At 42.0% G+C, this 20215-nt stretch overlaps 1 protein-coding gene across 1 annotated transcript in view; it reads left to right on the top strand.

Moving 5' to 3' along the window:
- The window catches only part of HTR7 (5-hydroxytryptamine receptor 7), a 70851-nt gene extending 62894 nt beyond the window's left edge, over window positions 1–7957 (top strand). Inside the window, exon 3 of the mRNA XM_079793027.1 lies at window positions 6469–7957. Coding sequence (XP_079649153.1) covers window positions 6469–6511 — 43 coding nt within the window. The 3' untranslated portion in view covers window positions 6512–7957. The remainder of the gene's footprint in view (window positions 1–6468) is intronic.
- The last annotated feature ends 12258 nt before the right edge of the window (window positions 7958–20215 follow it).

Raw genomic sequence — 20215 nt, 5'->3', positions numbered from 1 at the left:
TAGGATAGTTGATAGTATTACAGATATCTCCCATTTTTTCCTTTTCCCCCACCCCTATTTACCCCACCTAGATCTTTACTACCCTAATGCTAAACATGTAAGTATATAAGTTCTTTGGTTTATCTCTTCTCCTCTCCTCAATCCCACATCGAGGTATGTCAATCTGTTCCATGCCTCCATGCTCCGGGTCTTATTTTGTTGGTCAATTCATTTTGTTCATTAGATTCCACAGATAAGTGAGATCATGTGATATTTGTCTTTCTCTGTTTGGCTTATTTCACTTAGCGTAATGTTTTCCAGATCCATCCATGCTGGAGCTTCTTGAAGCATATCTCAGAAAGCTTCCTGAATCAGTAGCTAGCTTATTTTCTAAGCTAAGCATATCAGATTTGAATTCACAATTCTATGAATTCCAGTCCTCTACCAACAGAATTCTGAAAGTCGAAGATAGGTACTTAGTTGGTTTGGAAGATGAGACTGATTTGCTGATGAACTGCCATTGATATGCTTGATGACAAGGACGGTGCTGTTTCTCTTCCTGTCTCCATTAATACCATCCAAATTATGTCCTTACATCTTCAGAAATTATAACATTATCATTTTCCTTGCTCTTACTCTTACACCCAGTACAACTTTTTTGATGACCTCATCCTTTACTGCTGAATAAAGGAAGCAGATTCACACAGGCTAAAAGCCTGTTTTTAGGAAGTGTGGCCGGTCTTAAGAATTGAGAACTGATAGAGGGTGGTTGAGTTTGTCTAGGGCAGCGGTCGCCAACCTTTCAGACCTCACGCAACACCAGTGGTCCGTGGACCACCGGTTGGCGACCACTGCTCCAAAGATTTCCTTAAACCAGCGGTCACCAACCTTTTGGACCTCACGGACCACCGGTTGGAGACCGCTGGTCTAGGGGGCATTAGTGACTTTGCAGGAAGCAATTGCATAGGGAGTTGGGATCTGAAAAGGATTGCAAAGGGCCAGTGGTGATAAGCAAATGGACCTTTTCCCATGTAACCCACATGTTAATGAATTTGTCACTGTACAAAAGGTAGGAGACAGTGTTGTAATTAGAGTTGTCAGCAGGTCCAATGAAGATTTTGCTTTAAATTAGAGGTGGAGGAGACATCTTCATGTTTGAGAGTTGAGGGGGAAAGATACTGGAATGAGGAGGTGGAAGGTGTTGGTGACAGAGAAAGGGGATTCGTTGAAGGAATGGACCAGAGAACTGTGGGCCACTGGAGCTAAGAGGGACCTTCCCAGTCATCTTGCCCATGCCCTTCATGTGACAGAACAGGTGACTGTTGTCTCACAGTGAGCTTGTAGCACTAGGGGTAACCCACATCATCTGAATCTTACTTCTTTCTACTTTTCATGTATTAGACTCTTTTATGTGCAATAAAGGTGGCTATCTCAGGGGAACAGCCCTGCTCGAGGTGCCCTCGTGGTTTACAATAGGAACCAGAGACTCCAAACCTGGGATGCTCCCCCAGATGACTGAAAACTTCTATCTTGGAAGTCATCCTGTTATCTTTCTTCACTAGAATGCAGCAGACAGAAAATCCCCTAATAGAGATGAGGGAAACCAGATATCATAATTTCTTGTCCTAGGAGCTCCAAGTTATAAGCCTACAAACATGCTAATTCTTGAACCTGGGTGTAGCTTCACAGGTATTTATTTTCACATCTATTATACATACTCCTTTGTACATGTGGAATTGTTCACAATAAAAAAAGTTAAACACTTTTTTTTTTAAAGAATACACTTTTGAGTTCTAGAATATGACCAACCTATTTCCCCAGGGATTTCTCCAGGACTCTAAGATTCTTATCAAATTTACTATGAATGTATTGCTCACCAGATTCTAAATTCCTCTAGGGAAAGAGCTATGCCATAGTCAGATCTAGTATAGTACCTGACACATAATACATAATCAATAAAAGTAATAATGGCTAACAATTATTGAACACCTATCACATGCTATCCACCACTCTACCTGTAAAGTAAGTGCTTCTAGCATCCCCAATTTTCAGAAGAATAACTGAGGCTCAGGGACACAAAGTAACTCACCAAAGATCACGTAGCCCCTAAATGATGGATATGGTATAAACCACCCCAGTGCACGTGCTATTAGCTATTATGCAACACTATTTGTCAAATGATTTCAGCCTGCAGTGAGTGAAGAGCTACTGAGTATTTTTGAGCTGGGGATTGTAGCCATCGCCTCTCTATGAAGACCATTGGGAAAACCTGTTAATAAAAGTAAGCTAAGTTGGGAGGATACTTTCTTAACAGAGTCTTTGCAGTTTCTCAGATGGAGAAAATAAGGATATGATAGAGTCTTAGGGCTTGGGCTAGGGGATGTTAAGGTGGGGAACTGGTGAGGACTGGTCAGAGTTTATGACATAATAGCTTTGGATTGGTGGGTGCAGCTAAGCGAGGGCCTTGAAGCCAGTACTAATGAGCAAACTGTTAGTTTTGATAAGTAAGCTGTATAGATTATTATGAAGCCTTATCTTTTGGAAGCAACTCCTTTCTGGGACAAGTAGCTGGATGTTTTGCCTCCCCCCAGGGTTGTTTAGCGCAGGAACAGGGAAGCCTGTTGATTTCTGTTCTCAGGAGTAACATGCTGACGTGCGTTTGAGGAAAGTCTCTGGCAGCAGGGCGAAAGGCTGGTGGCAGAGGGTCCAGGTAAGTAGCCAGTGTAGAAACTAGGAAAAAACTAGAAAACACCACTGTGTTTGTATGCCTCCTACACAGCCAAAGAACTTGGGAATAGCGATGATTTTAACTAATGATTCCCACATAACTCAGCCTACAAAATGCTAATTTTTCAAATGTCACACAATAGGTTTTCCAGTTTAAAATAACAGTAACCCACATTTATTGAAGACTCACTCTCAGGCATGATGCTGAGACTCTATGTGAATTATAAAACTTAATCCTTAAAACTTTATAAGAGGTTGGTTTTCTTCATCTCTGTTCTGCAGATGACAAAACCATGTCAATTTCTCTTATAAATGTTTCTATGTCTCTCTTCCTTCTTCTTCATCTAAAATAAAAACATTTTTAAAAAAAAGTATGTTAAAAATTCCATAGCAGGCAGCTTTTTCATCTGCCCCAATGTGAGCATGCTCCTTTTTAAATTCTTATTTATAATTGTGCCATGCACTGAGGAGGACATGGGAAATCCATGCTGTCTTTCCTGTCTTAGTACATATGTTGCTATTGGACAGACTGTACATAAACACACACACACACGTTTTTGTAATAAGAACAAAGGAAAGATGGAGACAGGAAAAGCTACAGGATTCAAAGGAGGGGATAATAACTCAGAGTTGACCCAACCCTTATCAGGGAATAGTTGCTGAAGGCTATGGGCTGGAGTATGTCTGTGAAGGTGGTCAAAGCATTTATAACTCAAGGAGAGTAGACATGGCTTTCCAGGTGAAGGGGACATTTCGTGTAGAGGCACCAGTGTGGGACCTTATGCAAAGGATGGTCTGGCTGAAGTTAAGTATTAGTGTGGGGAAAGATTTGGAGATCACAATGGAAAGCTTAGAATAAAAATAAATTCTGAAGTGTCTTCCATTCCAGTCCCAAGAACTTTGGATTTTATTGTAGACAAGTGATTCTCAACCAGGGGTAATTTTGCCCCCAGGGGACATTTTTGGTGGTTATACCTAGATAAGGAGAGTACCTACTGATGTCTATCTAATGGGAAGATGCCAAGGATGCTGCTCACCATCCTGTAATACGCAGGCAGCCCCCCTACAAAGACTTACTCAGCCCCAAATGTCTGCGATGCTGAAGCTGAGAAATCCTAGTGTGGACAGTAGTCATCCATTGACGGGATCTCTGCAAGCAGGAGACCGGAATCATCAAAGCAGTGAAGACTGATTCAGTGACACCATATGGGATGAATCAGAAGGGAGAAGCTGGCAGTAAAGAGTCTTTTCAATGACTGTTTTCTCTAGAAATATCTGAGGGCCTACCATGTCCAAGGCCCAGTGCCAGGCATGGCAGGGGATGGAAAGATGAATAAGTGACAGTTCTTGCCTCTAGAATGTCATGGTTCAGTGAGTGGGATGTGGTGTGGTGGTAGATTAAAAGACTGGTGACCAGAATACCCCACACAAATCCATGCTCTGCACCATTGCATTCAAGTAAACACCAGGCAGATAACCCCAGATAACTAGTAACTAACTCTACTTGAGTCTCTGGAAGGATGAACTGGTGTCCAATCCATAGCTCACAGCAAACCTTGTTAGGACCCTTTGTTTTCCTACCCATCTCATTAGCGCTCACACTTCTCGGGCCAGCCTAGAGACTCAGGGCTCCTCCTGCTGGTCTCTCCAGCCCTTTCTCCCTCTCTGGCTGATTGGGTTCTAAGTCTCTTTTACTTTTCCCCCTTAATTTTTCCTTCTTGGCTCTATTTTTCCTCCTACATAATAATTTTCTTTTCCTTTGTAAACAGTCTACTAGCCTGTGTGTTGTTACTTTCAAATATTTACCCATTCTTCCACATTTTCTCAATCAGCATAAGAAGAGGCTCAGGAGTCCATCAGGCACTTGGGAATCTTCCTTGGGGTAGGGAGGGAAGAGAGGGAAAAGGCATGAACACTTCCCTGGTCATTGTAATTTGCTATTCTATCATCTTTGTGCCCTTTTCACAGGTATTCAAATCCTGGTACTATAGAACCAAATGTGATATAAGGAGAGGTCTTTTTTTCACTTTAATTTGTTGACTCTGGATTTTTTTTGAATCACTATAAATATCACCTTTTGATGGCTTTCGTTCTTTGACACCGTTATTGTGAGTGATATTGAAAAGCAGTTTCTAAAGAACTTCCATAGAAAAGAATTTAATGAGATTGTTTTGAAGTAGCTTTCCGTCTCCCTTCTTCTGCTTGGTGATGTATTGTCTTTCTCTCCAGAGACCCTTCTAGTCCCTGTCTATGGCAGTGGCTGGTCATAATGGATAGTAAATACCCATAGCACAAAGTAAAATCAGGCTGTGGGTATAGAAGAAAAATAACCCTTGGGGGGTGGGGATGTCTTAGACGAAAATACCCATGGTGGGAATTTTGAAGGAGGTGATCATCTGGGTGGGTTTTGAATAGAGAGTAAGATTTTAACAAGAAGCGATGGCAGGGGTGGAGGTGGAGGTGGGTTGGGGCTGTTGGACGCAGAGGGGAGATTATGGACTGAGGTGCACAGATGTGGATGGGGCATGTCTTCAGTGGTATCTGGAAGCTGGGTAGATTGGGGTCAGCATGGAGGGCCGGGTGGGCAGGATGGGAGGGTGGATGAAGGTTTTTGGTAGGAGTGAGACCAGGACTGTGGTGTAAACAGGGGTTCACAGTGGGAGAAGGAGGTCTTTGTCAGGACAAAGGGTGACAAGAGGGTGGCCTTGAGACTAGGAAAGAGGCCAAGGTTGTGTGGACAGTTGGAAGTTGACTAGCAGGTGGGTGGGAGAGGAGATTCCAAGGTGGTCCTGCGGCTTGAGGCCCGGAGGGACAGTTCCTGCGCTGCTGAGAGCTGCAGAGTAGGCGCAGTCTCCCCTCCTGCTGAGAAGAGGCAGCACCCCAGTACCTGTGGAGGACCAGCAGGGGCACGGCCTGTGCCCGGTGCCTGCTCCAAGGTACTCAGGAGCCCGGAGCCAGGGTCTGAGCGGAAGTGTGGCCTCAGTCTTGTCCTCAGGCGCCGCTGTGTGAAGTGAGGGGCAAAGCGAGGGATGGCGTCTTGTGGAGAAACTGATCCTGTCCCTGGGAAAACCCATTTGGAGTCCTGGTAGCCAAGGGAGGGGGCACTTTCAATGGGATGGGGAGGCAGAGGCTGGGAGCACACTGCGGCCCTGGAACCTCATAGACCTGCCTCTCAAGTACAAGGATGTAGCTTGGTAAAGTGAGTCCTGTGAAGGCGCAGACTGAGGCGGGTGTGGATCTAGAGGGAAGGTGGCACTACCCCAAGGAGGAGACTTTTCCTTGGCCATGACTCACGCCACATCTGGAATCTGGGGGGAAGGCAATGAGGGAGGCGAGGTGGGGTTCCCTGGTCTCTGCAGGTTTGGCTTACTATACCGCACCCTCCTATCGTGAGTACTTCTCATTAGCAGTCATCATTATTCCTTTCAAGTTGGGCAAGTGCAGTCATATTTTGCAAGGATTTTTGCGAGTAGAGCCATTTTTGGCTACGGCTGTATTATAAAAGTGAATTTCTAAATGGGTTATCTGGGGCTGATTTGCAACTATATTAAGGCCCTGGCAACTTATAATAGTAATGAAATTTATTAAAAGAGCCACAGCACATCTTCCCTTTAGAGACGCTCATCACCCCTTAGAAGCCACAAATGCTTCCAGTTACTGAATGCTGTAAAAATTAAATCCACCCACCGCAAAAGGAAAACATTTATGGTTCTGCTAAATCATTTTCTTGTCTTCTCTCTCTCTCTCTCTCTTCCCTTATAGACAAAAGTCTGACTACTGTAGAAAAAAAAGCCATGATTCCTGATCAAAAGCGAAATCATGGAGACGAACAAAACAAGGCAAGACAGAGGTGAAAACAGAACGAAATCATGTGCTGAGACTCTGAAATGCTGCTTCCGGTTTTTCTTGGGATGGTTCAAACGTGACAAGCAGGGCGATCTGTTGTACAAGCGTATTATGAGGGAGCCCGTGACCTCTCCTTTTTTTTCCCCCCTGTGGATCAGTGCTACTGTGTGCAAATGAAAATAGTTCTCAGTTTAAGACGGCCAGACCAGCTCAGCAGTAAGCTCCCGAACTGAGCTGAGCTCCAGAAAGGAAACAGTTTCTGGTGCTTTGCAGATGTCCAAGTCCATGCAAGTCCGAGGCTAGGCACTGCGGAGGATATTCAGGAATCCGTTCACGAGAGAGAGTTAATTCTGTTGTAGGACAGATGGGTGTTTTTCCAAGCTAACTGCAGTAAGCATAGTGTTGACTATGTTGCATGTCCCATGTTAGAAAACAGAATCCCGTCATCAGCTCATACAAATGATTTCCCAGAGCAGTGTCTGTTTTAAGCTTCTGTCAAACCGTTTGGCTTTTCTGCAGGGTCCCTGTGACTTGCCCACAATGCACTTTCTTTGTTAACTGGCTTACTGCTATGGTATAACTCAGGAACAGATCTCAGGATGGAGAGCGTCGGAAAACCCGAATTAAGCTGCTTCTTGTGCTCACACGTCCTCCGAGGGGTCCTGAGGGGTGAGGGGACTCCTTCCATGAGGACTTGTTACCTATCCGCACTGGATGTTAACATGGGTGTTGGCACTGAACCTGAACTTTGGACTCTCGTTACACGCTGGTGCCCTGGGCCTAAGGCTGGCCCATAGCTGTGCTTTTTGGGCGGAAGTGAGGGAATAATGGGGTTTCCATGAAAGGTTGCGATGCATCTGGAAATGGACCGTCAATATGTTAATTCTCGTTGAGCTGCCTTGTGTTAAAACTGAACTGTGTGAATCAGGGGTCACCAGGGACACTCACTATGGGCAAACGCTCCGATTTGTTTTGTGTTCTCTGTATCTTAAATCGAATGTGTGCCTGGCCAATTCTGTTTTCCTCCCTACAGTGGTAAGCATTATGGGCAGACAGCGGAACAGAAAAGGTCCGTTTGCGGGTAGTGTGTTTTTGTAATGGAACTGGAATATTGGGAGCGAAGGAGATAGGAAGACAGTAGATCAGAAGAGTCCCATCGAAGGAGAAGAAATAAATATAGACCTTCATTTGGTAAAAGAGAACTGCAAGAGAATATTATTTTCCTACCATAAATGTAGCTGTTTCCTTCCAGAATAATGTGGAATTCCAGCGTGGATTATGGATTTCTTCCAACTTTCATTGACATTGCTTCTTGCCAGACGCAGGGAGGGCCTGCTTTCCTGAAAGGGGAGGTGAGGCCTGCCCTTGCAGACCAAGCTGTACAAATTCCTGAACTGCACATTTGCTCAAGTGACTGTATATACTTATATTCATAATTTAAATGATTAATTCTGGTCAGGTAAATGTTAAATTTGAAAATGTTTTATTACGTTACATCAAATAAAGTTTATTTGTAGCTGTAATAAAGCCACTTAAGTAATGATTTTCAATTGAAGGTCTGATGTCATAAATGTTGCTCTGTGTCCAACAGCAGAAGGGCAAGCTGCAGATATTTGCTAAATCCTCTCAGGTAATTAAGGCAGTTCTGTAGTTAATTGCATTTCACTGTGAGGATTCATCCATTTGGTAAGTTGTTTGTTTTTTTTTGTTGTTGTTTTTTTACGTGATTGTTCATTTCTAGGTTTGATTAATGAGCGTTCATTGGGCTTTTGCTACCCTCAGCACTGTGGACAGGGAGGGCACAGAGATGCGTGGAGCAGATAGGAGGCAGGTGTTTCTCCGGTTGTCACATGTATAGTAAGTTCCGTAGCAGGTTGCAGAGACTGACATGCTTTCCTGTCCATGAGACAGCATTATGGTTAATTGGATTGATTTAGGTTTTCAAGTGTGTATGCTTAATGTGTTTAATTAGTTATCAAACAGGGCTCTTTATCCCGCCTGACTTGAACACCTGATGATTGAACTCTCTGCTTCATTCTGGGGACGGGGGCTGGCACTACCCGCTCCGCTTTCTGTGGGTGGCAGCCACATGAAAGGTAGAAACAGAGAATGAGAAAAATATCGAACAGTTTGTACTATTTCACCCATGGCCTAGGTTTTGCTAAAGGCGCTGCTTTTGTTTTCACTAAGCATTGGGGAAAATCACTGAAATAAACATGTTACATATATGTTATGACTGTTCGGCAAGAATGACTGTTAGGACTAATGTCTGTCTCACTCTAGGGTATCAGCTGTCATCTTCTGGAAAGACCGAGTATTGGGAAACCATGCTTGGGAAGTGGAGGACCTGTAAGAGATAACTTCATGACGGTTGCCTTACTATCTAGTTTTGTTTTGTAAATATTAAACAGGAAGCACTCACAGGGTTCCTGGGATTCCTGAAACTCTCGTAATCCTTAAAGCATTTACCACGGTGTTCATGTGCTTGAGATGCCTGTATATGTTTTTGATGATTATATTTTCATGCAATTTTATTAGCTTCATTGTTTGCAGGCATGAGATCAACAATAAGAATAGACAATGCAGGCAGCTTTTCAAATAGTTTATGCTAACATAATGATTGTCTGAATTGCCATCTGTAGATGGTGGGGATTTTGATTGTCAAGTGAGTTCACAATTTAAAGGATATAAATGTTTACAAGTCCCGCATTTTAAACAGTCCACGCCCCTTCCCATCTCAGGACCTTCATACATACTTTCCCTTCCTATTCTCAGTTATTTATTTAATGCTTGTCTTCATCCCTGTTTAGTAATTCTTCAGGCACAGGGACCATGTCTGTGCTCCTCACCAATATGCCCAGCACCTAGCACCATGCTTGGGACATATATAGAAGGCATATAATAACTATTTTTTAATAGGAAGGGAGGAAGAAAAAAAAAAGGAAGGGGAAGAAGGAAGGCCAGGGAAGGAGGAAGGTCAGAGTTGACTTGGCACCCTTTTTAAAATTTCAGGTGAGGAACTTGAGACTGGAGTGATCCGGTGACCTGCGCAGTGAGTGGGAGAGAGGAGCCGGGCTTAAGCTCTCCTGTGTGCACATAGGGCCGCCTCCCCCTCCACGGTGCTGCTGCGTTTGCACGAGTGTCTCATATCAAGAGAGCAGCCCTTGCGTAATTTTCTGCACTAGTGGAGCAGAGCCATGTATGTGTTATGGCCCATATGTTGAAACTTGTTTGTCTAGAGCTAGCCAGATGGTCCCTAGCAGCACACACAGAAGCCGTTTGGAAACGTTCAGAGGGTCAGCGCGTTCTGAAAGCCCTGGGAGTGATGCAGATTGTGACGTCATCCCTTACTTACAGCAAGCGCTGTCCATCCAGAAAGGGAGACCCGTGTGAGAGAACATGTGTGAAACATGCAGACCTTGGCGCCAACTCAGGGGATCTAGTTCCCGAGACAGAGGCTTCTTTAATTGGATCTTTCTTGAAACTTGCTTGTCTGCACTTTCTCTGGAGAAGGAAAGTAATTTCTTAACTTAAGTACTTTGCTTCCCAAGCTCCTGCTGGCTAAATGAAAATCAAAAAAGAACCCTGCTTAGGCAGAGCAAGCGGCAGAGATACGATGCGATCATCAGTGAAAATGTAAAAGCGATATTTACTGTCTCAGTGAGGCAGAAAATGAGAGAGGCTGACAACGATCAGAAACAGACTTGCAGGTAAAAGTTACGTTGGGTATTTGGCATTTTTAGAAGAAGCTGAGTTGCAGGAATTAAGACATCTTGTGGCAAGTATCACATGATCTCACCCATATGTAGAATCTAATGAACAAAATAAACTGTTGAAGAAAATAGATCCAGAGACACAGAAACATGGAACAGACTGTTGAATCTCAGAGGGAAGGCAGGGGTGGGTGGGTGGGTGAGTGAGAAGAGATCAACCAAAGAACTTCTGTGCATATGTGCATAACCCATGGACACAGATAATAGGGTGGCGAAGGCCTGGGGTGGGAGGTGGGGGCAGGCTAGAAGGGGTCAATGGGTGGAAAAAGGGGACATATGTAATATTTTCAACAATAAAGGTTAACAAAAAAGATATTTTGTAACTAGGGCTCCCTGGACAGAGACACATGAAATCTTAGGTTCTGTTCAAACTATAGAATTTATGCTCAGAGATTATGGAGCAAGAAATATTTAAAATACTGTAAAGAAATGAAAGCCTTGAGACTGGAGTGATCAGGTGACATGATTCTTCCTCTAAGAATTTCATTGATTCTCCATTCACTCGTGCATTCAAACAGATATCTATTAATATACCAGAGACTGTAAAACACTAGAATCCAGTGTTAAGACAGGAATGATCTCCATTCTCATGAAGCTAAAAGTCTAGCAAGGAATCTGAATATTGCACAAATGATTATAATAAAATACCATGTGTATTATGCTGAGGCAGGCACAAGGAGGTTCATAAAGAAATGCACACTTCAGTATATTGATATGAGCATAAATATTTAAATCTCAGTGGAGGAGAGAGTGATAATCCAAAATAGCACATGGCAAGAAATATCAAGAGTTTAATCTTTGATGTGTGTTATGTAATATTTTGGTGCCAAATTACTTTTCTTAATTACATCTTGATTAGGCTATTATTAAAATGCTCTTTATTCTTCAAGCTCACACAGTCTCACAGTGGGAGAGATGATACAGAGCAACAGTGAGAGGCAGCAGAAAGTCAGCTATAAATATAAAATGTTGTCCTGGATAATTTACAAAGCAAACAATCCACCTGTAAAAAAGTGAGTTATAACTGTATCCATGGAGAAGTACAGAGCTAGAGCATCTCATAGGTGACCTAGTAATACAACCCCCTTTATTTAGCAGGTGAAAAAGATGTTAAATTAGAACCAGGTTTTGTTTGAATTTGTTTATAGGAGAGGGGTAGCAAGCAGCACTTTGCAAACTACCTTTGGCGAAGAATTTTTAAAAATCGGTCCCATAGCTATGTATTTGAAAAATATAATACAAATAAATTACAGGAAAAGTGTAAAATATACGAAATATAAGCCCAGTTGTTGTTTTTTTCTTATTCGGTTCAAAATTACATTTCAGTAAATGTAATGTGGTCAGAACGTGTAGAACAAGGAGAGAAGCATGATCATTGTCTAGTGAAAGTGCACTGTTACTTAATTAGGGATAACCTTGCACTTCCCCACTGAGAAAGGACTTTGGCATAATCATTACATATGCAGGGCACTAAGTGTGCAAGGCTCGTGCTGTGATGAGCAGGAAGTGGGGGCAGGTAGTAATAGGGAGGATGAGGACTGGAAGGAACAGCTTGTCTCTGAGAGCTACCGGTACACGTGGAACAGTAATGGTGCTGCATAGTTCTGAACCCGAAGTCATGGAGCAGAGCTTTTAAACCACTGGGCTTTACCCCATGTCTCTGCTTTTCAATGATCTACTAGTATAATTAAATGGAGTCCAGACTGCTGACCCAAAGGCACTGAAAGGTACTTAACTTTTGGAATGACTGTATGAACTAAATTGTCCTGAAGGCAATGAGACTAAGTTTTGACAAAATGTCAGAGTTTGAAGATGAAAGGTTGTGATATTCTATCCAGTAACCACACCACCTTAATCTTAAACCCCCTGTGTTCTTTGAACCTCACTCTGACTAGGCATTATCTCGGGAACTTGTTAAATGTGATGATTTCCAGGGATTCTGATTCATTCTGTCCTGGGTTGCAGTGGAGGGTGAAAAGGGCTTTCCATGAACCTGCCTGATGATTCTGGTGCAGCTGACCTGGCTCCCAAATGTTGAGAATGTCTGTTCCCAAACATGATGACAAAGTGAACTATCTAGCTGATTCTTTGCTATTAGTGTGGAAAGCATAATTCATGTGAAATAATATCTAAAGCATTTGTAGATGGTATAGAATCTTGTCAGAGAAACAAACAATGTGCTACTCAGCGCTTAATATTGCTACCGAAAATCCAGCCGGTGTGTGGAAGAAAAGAATCTGCAGATCATCTGTAGTTTTCAACTATATTTAAAGACATGTGGATGCTTAGCTTTACGTGCAGAGCTGGCTAATTCCTCCATTACTGAGTAGCTACTTCCATTAACTAATATTGGTGCTAATGCAGGGTTAGCTGAGAATGAATGCACCATTTTTCTGTCCCCATGGTCAAGCAGCTGATCAAATGTTTGTCAACAAAACAAGGAGTAAATCTTTGTGAAATATGTGTCGAATATTAGCCAGATGTTGACCTTGGCCAAGGTTCACACTTCCACCATTGTATGTGTATGTATGTTTAGGGCAGTGATTAATACAGCTCACATTAATTGAATGTTTATTCCTCATTAGCCGTTGTGGTAATCCTCAGCAACAACCCTAAAATGTGGTTGTTATCCCGCTTTTGTGGGTGAGGGTACTGAGGCTTCCAGAGCTCAAGGGCATTCGCTAGTAAGAAGTAAAACTGAGCTCTCCAGCTGGTGTGTACTTTCGTGGCCCTGGAAATGTACACCTGAACTCTGAGGGGAATCACTCTTGGTTCTCCAAATACTTCCTCTTACTCTGAATACTCCAAAGCAGCTGTTTAAGTTAAATCCCAGATAATGGGGAAGAGAGTGAAGGTTCCTGCTTCCTAACCCTATTCTTGGAAAATCCCTTCATTTCCAGGTACCTGGGATCTCATTGCTTTCTCCTGTTCATGCATTACTGTTGCAGCCTGCCTGTGGTGGTTAATTTTATGTGTCAGTGTGACTGGATCAGGGGATATTTGACTCAACGTTTTTCTGGGTGTGTCTGTGAGGGTGTTCTAGATGAGATCCATAGACTGAGTAAAGCAGATTGCCCTCCCCAATGTGAGTGGGCCTCATCCAACCCATTGAGGGTCTGAACAGAACAAAAGGGTGGAGGGAGAATTCACTCTCTGCCTGACAGCACAGGTGGGACGTCAGTCAATCTTCTCCTGCCTGTGGACTGGGACCATCAGACCTCTGGTTCTCAGGCCTTTACACTGGGACTGAACTACACCCCTGGATTTTCTGGGTCTCAAGCTTGCAGATGGAAGATTGTGGGACTTCTCAGCCTCTGATATCATGTAAGTAATTCTTTATAATAAATATCATATATATCCTATATAATAAAAGGCCAACGACCATAATGGCGTAACGACCAATCGACCAGTCACTATGAGGTGCATTGACCACCTCTCAGTCCCTCCCCACAGCCTGCAGGCTCTGATCACTCAATGCCCAAGGGGGAACCATGGGGAACCAGGATAGGTGGGAGCGGGGCGGGACTGGGGACTGGCAAGCAGGTGGAAGGAAGACCTCTTGGTCCCTCTCCCCAGCCCACAGGCTCCGATCACTGATGGCAAACGGGGAACCACGAGGAACTGGGGTGGGCAGTGGCGGGGAGGGCCCTGATCGCAGGCTAGGCCTAAGGACCCTACCTGCGCATGATTTTGTGCACACTGAACCTCTAGTATCCTTATAATACATAAACCAATAGGATATTGATTTATATGTTTATAGATGTATATGATATATTAAATCAGTTAAGGGAATATATATATATATAAAATATATATATAACATATAATATACTAGTATATGGGTTCTGTTTCTCTGGAGAACCCTGGCTAATAGATTGTCCTAAATGCCATTGCCCTGTAATGTGTACCTTTCTATATTCTCCTCATTAAAACTTATTTGTTCTATGTTCCATTCTCGCATCTTTTGCTGTCTCTTAACTGTGAGCCAATTAATCAAATAGACTAACCTGTTATTCAGGGGCAATGCCCTCTTCTTGCAAGGTACATGGTTTTATCAGGGCAAGAACTTCTTGGATTGATGTCTGAACCTGAGGGATGGTTGACAGAAATCTCAGACAATGTGACACGTTTGTGGTGGTGACAGAAGCTCAAATCAGACCTTGTGTGCCTCCTTCATTGACTGGGATTCCTTGAACCCTACAGTTATTTAGTTACTTACAGGTCCCTGAGGGGCCTCTACAACGGAAAACATGCTGTTAGCCAAATCCATCTACAGATCTCTCTCCTGGACACATTGGAGCCCATAACTGAGGGAACCCCTAGCTTTTAAAAGCAAAAAGGAAGGAGGGTAATTCGGGAACAGTTGAGATTTGTCAGGGAGACTTGGCTGTGGCCCCTGACCCTGATGTTTGTGGAGATCTTCCATGAGGCTGCTCTGGCTGCTCTTCCGGCCTGAGAGCAGTTCCGGTGGAGAACGTTGGCTGCAATCCTCGTTATTCCATCAACTTCCTTGCCAATGGCTCTGTATGGAATGTTAGAAGTGAACATAAAATGAACACCTGGAACTACGTCTGGGTTCATGAATCAAAGATTACTCTTTATACTGCTTATTCTCTTGGCTCTTAGAAATTTAATTTAGCAAGCTTTTAAGTTACCTGCAAAAAAAATGAAAGATTTAGTTAATTAAATCAGTTAAGGGAAAATTTGGCCCAATTCTCATCTATCCATTTGGATCATGCAAAGCACAGATTTTTTTAAAAATGAAAACCATCCCTTAAATATAATATGAATTGTAGGGGGGGCATGTAGTTCTATGACAATACTATCTAATGTATACTTCTGTAAAATGTTCCAATTCCATTCCACCACGACAAATATAAAAAAGGACACTATTTAGCCCTAGCGGTTTGGCTCAGTGGATAGAGCGTTGTCCTGCGGACTAAAGGGTCCCAGGTTCGATTCCAGTCAAGGGCACATACCCAGGTTGCGGGTTCAATCCCCAGAAGGGGGCGTGCAGGAGGCAGCCGATCAATGATTCTTTCTCATCGTTGATGTTTCTATCTCTCTCTCCCCCTCTTCCTTCCTCTCTGAAACCAATAAAAGTTTTTTTTTTTTAAAAGGACACTATTTAATTTATGTACCCTTGGTGAGGACAGTTGAGAAAAAGACACATTTTCTTGAGAAGAAATCATAATCAGAGTTTTCAATGATCTTATTAGACAAGTTTGAGCTTCTGAAGGAATAAAGCAGAGCTTTTTACATTTGATATTTCAAAGAAGATGAAAAGAAGGGTGTGTAATAAACACCCATTCATCTATTACGTTGTCATATTTATTTTAAGTCTATTAGCGAAAGACAATAGTTAATCTACAATTAAGGGCCCCCTTTGTACCTTCTATTAGAGCTGTGTGACCTTGGGCAAGCTCCCTAATCTCTGTTCCTGTGCGTCAGTTACTTCATCTGTAAAATGAGGATGATAGTATCCAGTATTATGGGGTTGTCGAAGGGATTGAACGAATAACAACGTAAAGAACTGAGAACCGAGCCTGGTGCACTGATGTTCAGTTGATGTCCCCTGTCATTGCTCCTCCTCATTCCCATTCTTCCCCCACAGGCAGGCTTTTCCCCGATGTTACAGTGCATCCTTCTAATCAATGTTTGTGTGCCTGTAATACACCATAGTTGTGTCTTTCAAAATCGACCTAACTGTATACCGGTACATTTTGCAGCTATTGTCATCCTGTGAGTGCCATCCTGCTGCAACCTGCTTCCCCCCCCCCCCCCACCTCAATGCTAGGTTTTTGAGCTCTTCATATTGAGAGATATAGATCAAGATCATCCATTTTAATATTTGGTTAGCTGAATATACTGTGGCTTATTCCTTTGTTTTCCCTCTCATGGATATTTAGTTGTGATGTCTAGTCTTTTGTAACCCTGTGTATGTTAGTGAGAGTTTCTTCTGGACGGGGCTTCCCAACCCTTTTTACTTGGGTCACCCTACCCGTTGTCATTGTACCTCTAAACCAAGGCTGCCTTGAGGGCTGAAGAGGCCAGTATCTTGTGATACAACCACAATCCATTTACCCATGTAATGTACCCTCATTGGGAAGCTCTGTCCCAGAGTATTGGTCTTCACATTAGGGTATGCACCTTGCACCAATACCACCCCTCCACCATACACAGAGATAAACATGCACACAGACCCCACTTACACATGAACATCTACACCCGTACATTCGTATTTATGTATGTACACACATGCAGGCACACATGGACTTTCCCTGTATGGATGGTTGCTAAAGCAATCGATTCCCAGATCCTAAACTTGATCGGCTTGAAGGCCACAAGTAAGTTCCCGCCTCCTCATTCACCATTTCATTATCCCATTTTACAAAAGAAAGGTCTCTTACCCACCGCCCAGGATGTTCATATAGTATTGAGCCCCTAAGGGGCAATTCAAAATATTTGGGTTCACGTAGTATCCTTTCATTGAAGGTCTATAAATTTGCAATAGAGCTTCATGCCTTTCCTTGCACACATTTCTGTTAAAGCAAAAATTTAGGTGTAATTTAAAATCCAGTTAAAATATAGATGTCCAGTTAAATTGCAGATAATAACAAGTAATTTTCTATTATTTATAGTATAAGTATGTCCTCAAGTAATATGTCTCAATATGTGCCAGGGGAACGTATATTTAAAAATTATTTGTTGTTTACTGAAATTCCAATTTAACTGGGCATCCTCTATGTGTGGGAGTGAGTGAGTGAGTGCTAACTTTGACAAACCTGGTGGAGTTAGAGACAGTTTTGTGATCCATGAAGGCATGTTCTGAATTTAGATATATGGTAGAGTGGGGTGGATGGACACATTTTGTTTAATGATTTCTCATCTTCCTTCTCCTTATTGGCAGAGGGAGACTCCTGTGAGAGTAAATTAAGTCAGAAATATAAAGGGCACTGTGTCCTATTTTATTGGCACAGTGAACTCATGGAAACTCCTTGGTCTTTATCCATCTGTGTTAGACTAAGAATATTCCGGGAATTGTAGACAGCATGCTGGGAAACACCTGTCTGTGAGAAAGCACAGCCTGCATTTCTCACTCTGAGCAGGAGAGAGTTTGGAGACCAGGCTTATTCCCCAAGGCTCAGTCTTGGCTCACCGGCATTATTGGCAGGATTTAAGGGGGAAGGAGATTTATTTCCTAGAGATCAACAATATACCTCTGAGTGAAAGAAACTTATATTGGAAATATTAGTGTTTTATATTTTATTGAACATTTATTCAGACTTGTAGAAGAAACATTTCATTACCTTTGTAAAAAGATGACTGGATTTTATACGTTCATATACACTCCTCATTTGGACTCAGATTTCCTGCTCATGTCATCCATTAAATTTCAGCTTGTTTGTTTCCATCATATATTTATTAGATTTATACAACTTAGGTGTATTTAGTGGTATTTATTATTTAAAAATGCACTTACTCATTACTGTTGGTAAGCTTCACACTATTTCTGGCCTCATTCTTTTTATTTTGTTGTTAATTTACAAGGCCTGTTTCATTTTAACAATTATCAATATTCATATTTGGATACATGAAATAAATGAAAAAAACTTTTCCATTCATTTTATTAAAAGATGCATTTCCAATAAAATTTTATATTTTTATATTTAATAATTATCAAAACTTGAAATATATTTAGTTTTTGATCAATGATAATATAGTGGTAATTAATATAATACTAATTAAATATAACAAGACAGTAATATTTAAATTACTATTTAAAATAGTAATTTAATGATAATTATTAAAATAAAAAATTTCTATAACTCTCAGAATCTGAAAGGCACAAGAAAAATATCTTGCAATTTATTATTACATATACATTTCTGTAACAGAAATATGATAGGGTGATTAATAAAGGACATTCAAGCATAAAAATATATTAAGATAAACTATAGTGGTGACATGGGATGGAAATACAAGTTTAAAAAAAGATAAAATTTCCAATGTTATAAAAGAGCTGTTTATGTATTTTTTAAAATATGTATTATTGCTTATCTTATGCCACTTTTTAATAGATTAAAATAATGACACAGTTTTATTGTTTTAAATGTCAGCATTTATAACTATTGCAAAATTACATCTTTTGCAGCTAGAGGTCTGGGACCTCATTTATAATTAAAAAATTTACATGTCTATTTAAAAATTTGCAAGTGGCTGCATAATTTTTAAAAAGTATTTGATAGAGTTGATGTGCAAAAATTGTAGATGCCCAACAGCTCTATGGTGTGCCTGAAGAGGGGTTGCTGTGGAGGAGGTGTGTATATCCTTAACTAGATTCTGCCAAATTCTAAGTGGTTGCCCTATATAAACTCCCACTAATAGTGTATGAGAATTCCCATATTTTGACATTTTCTCAAACACTTAGTATTGTCAACTTTTAAGGTTTGCCAGTTGGAGGTATAAAATGCTCTCACTTTATGGTATTAAATTTGCACTTCTCTGGTGATTGGTGAGGTTGAAGTTTTCATGTGTTGTTTAGCCTTTTGTATTTCCTTCTCTGCTGATTGCCTTCTCATATCTTTGCTCATTTTTCATTCTTTTTGTTGTTTTGTTAGTCCTTACCCCAGATATTTTTTCCATTGATTTGTAGAGAGAATGGAAGGAAGGGAGGAGTCATGTTGATTGGCTTAATAAGATTTGATTCCTTTAAATATGAAATGGTTTATGAAAAGGGTTCCCTCTTGAGGTCTTTAGTGATTATGTGAAATACAGGCCGTTTCTGACTTACAAGCTACTTGGCCAGGGCAGTGAGCATACATGGAGGCATTGAAATGTAACTGGTTTATGGAATGGGCTGAACCTAATGGGTGATACAGAAGATGGCCTTAATTTTCCTCCCATCACTCTTTTCAGTGCTGATGATCAGATCTCTCTTCCTGGTCCCCGAATACCAGCCAGGCCCCCAACTTTCCAGTCAGTTTCAGTGATAAGAAAATGTCCTTTCAGTAATTAGGATTCACTGTCAGAAAGTCCAGTCTGATCCAGCTGAAAGCTTTAATACTAAAGCCAGTTTAAATCTTCTCTCCCACCTAGCTTAGTCCTAACCTGAGGTCTGTAAGTCAGAGATCTTCTGTAGGAAAGAGGGGGTGGTCTCTGGTTTCCCTCTTCTCATCCTTTCTCTTTTCTCTCAGATTGGAGAAAGAGGGAGGATCAGACGATAAGGACAGAAGACACAAAGCTAAAGGACAGAAGTTCTCTGATATGGTGGTGTCTGGGTACTGGTGGTTTTGCAGGCCATGTTTTGTTTTTTAGGGGACATATATTCATTCTGATGTAGTTCTGTGCTCTTCAGATAACTCCTTAAGACCTGCCCCAGGGGCCACTCCACAACCTCTTACGGCTGAGATTCCTCTGGTTCTGGCAGGCGATCCTGGGTGAGACTAAGCCATCTCAAGCACAGCTGCTTCTGCGAGGTCTGCTTCACCGAAGATCAACTCACACATCTCAGCCATGTCAAATGCTAGGACTCCGGGCTCCTCCCCCAACACTAAAGCTCTTTCTCTTTGTCTTGCAAGAGCATTGTTCCAGCCAGGCTCCCCACTTCAAATCCCCTACACTGTGACTAATTCAAGTGTGGTCCAAGGACCAGCAGCCTCGTCATCACGTGGAACCCTGTTACAAATGTGGTACTCAGGTTCCATCCTCGATGACTGAATCTGAATCAGCTTTATGCAGTGATTCCCCAAGGGGTTCATGTGCACAGTGAGGTTTGAGAAGCCTGACCTGGGCAGTCTCTGGTCTTGGTGTTCAGGTTGACCCCTAACCTCCAGGGGATGCACGTAAGGCTCTCTCAAGTTCTCTCAAAACACCCTATTTACATCGAC

This window comes from Cnephaeus nilssonii, assembly GCF_951640355.1.
Source record: "Cnephaeus nilssonii genome assembly, chromosome: 16".
Classification (NCBI taxonomy): Eukaryota; Metazoa; Chordata; class Mammalia; order Chiroptera; family Vespertilionidae; genus Cnephaeus; species Cnephaeus nilssonii.
Note: the sequence above shows the minus strand (reverse complement) of the source record. Positions and strands in the feature narration are given on the sequence as shown.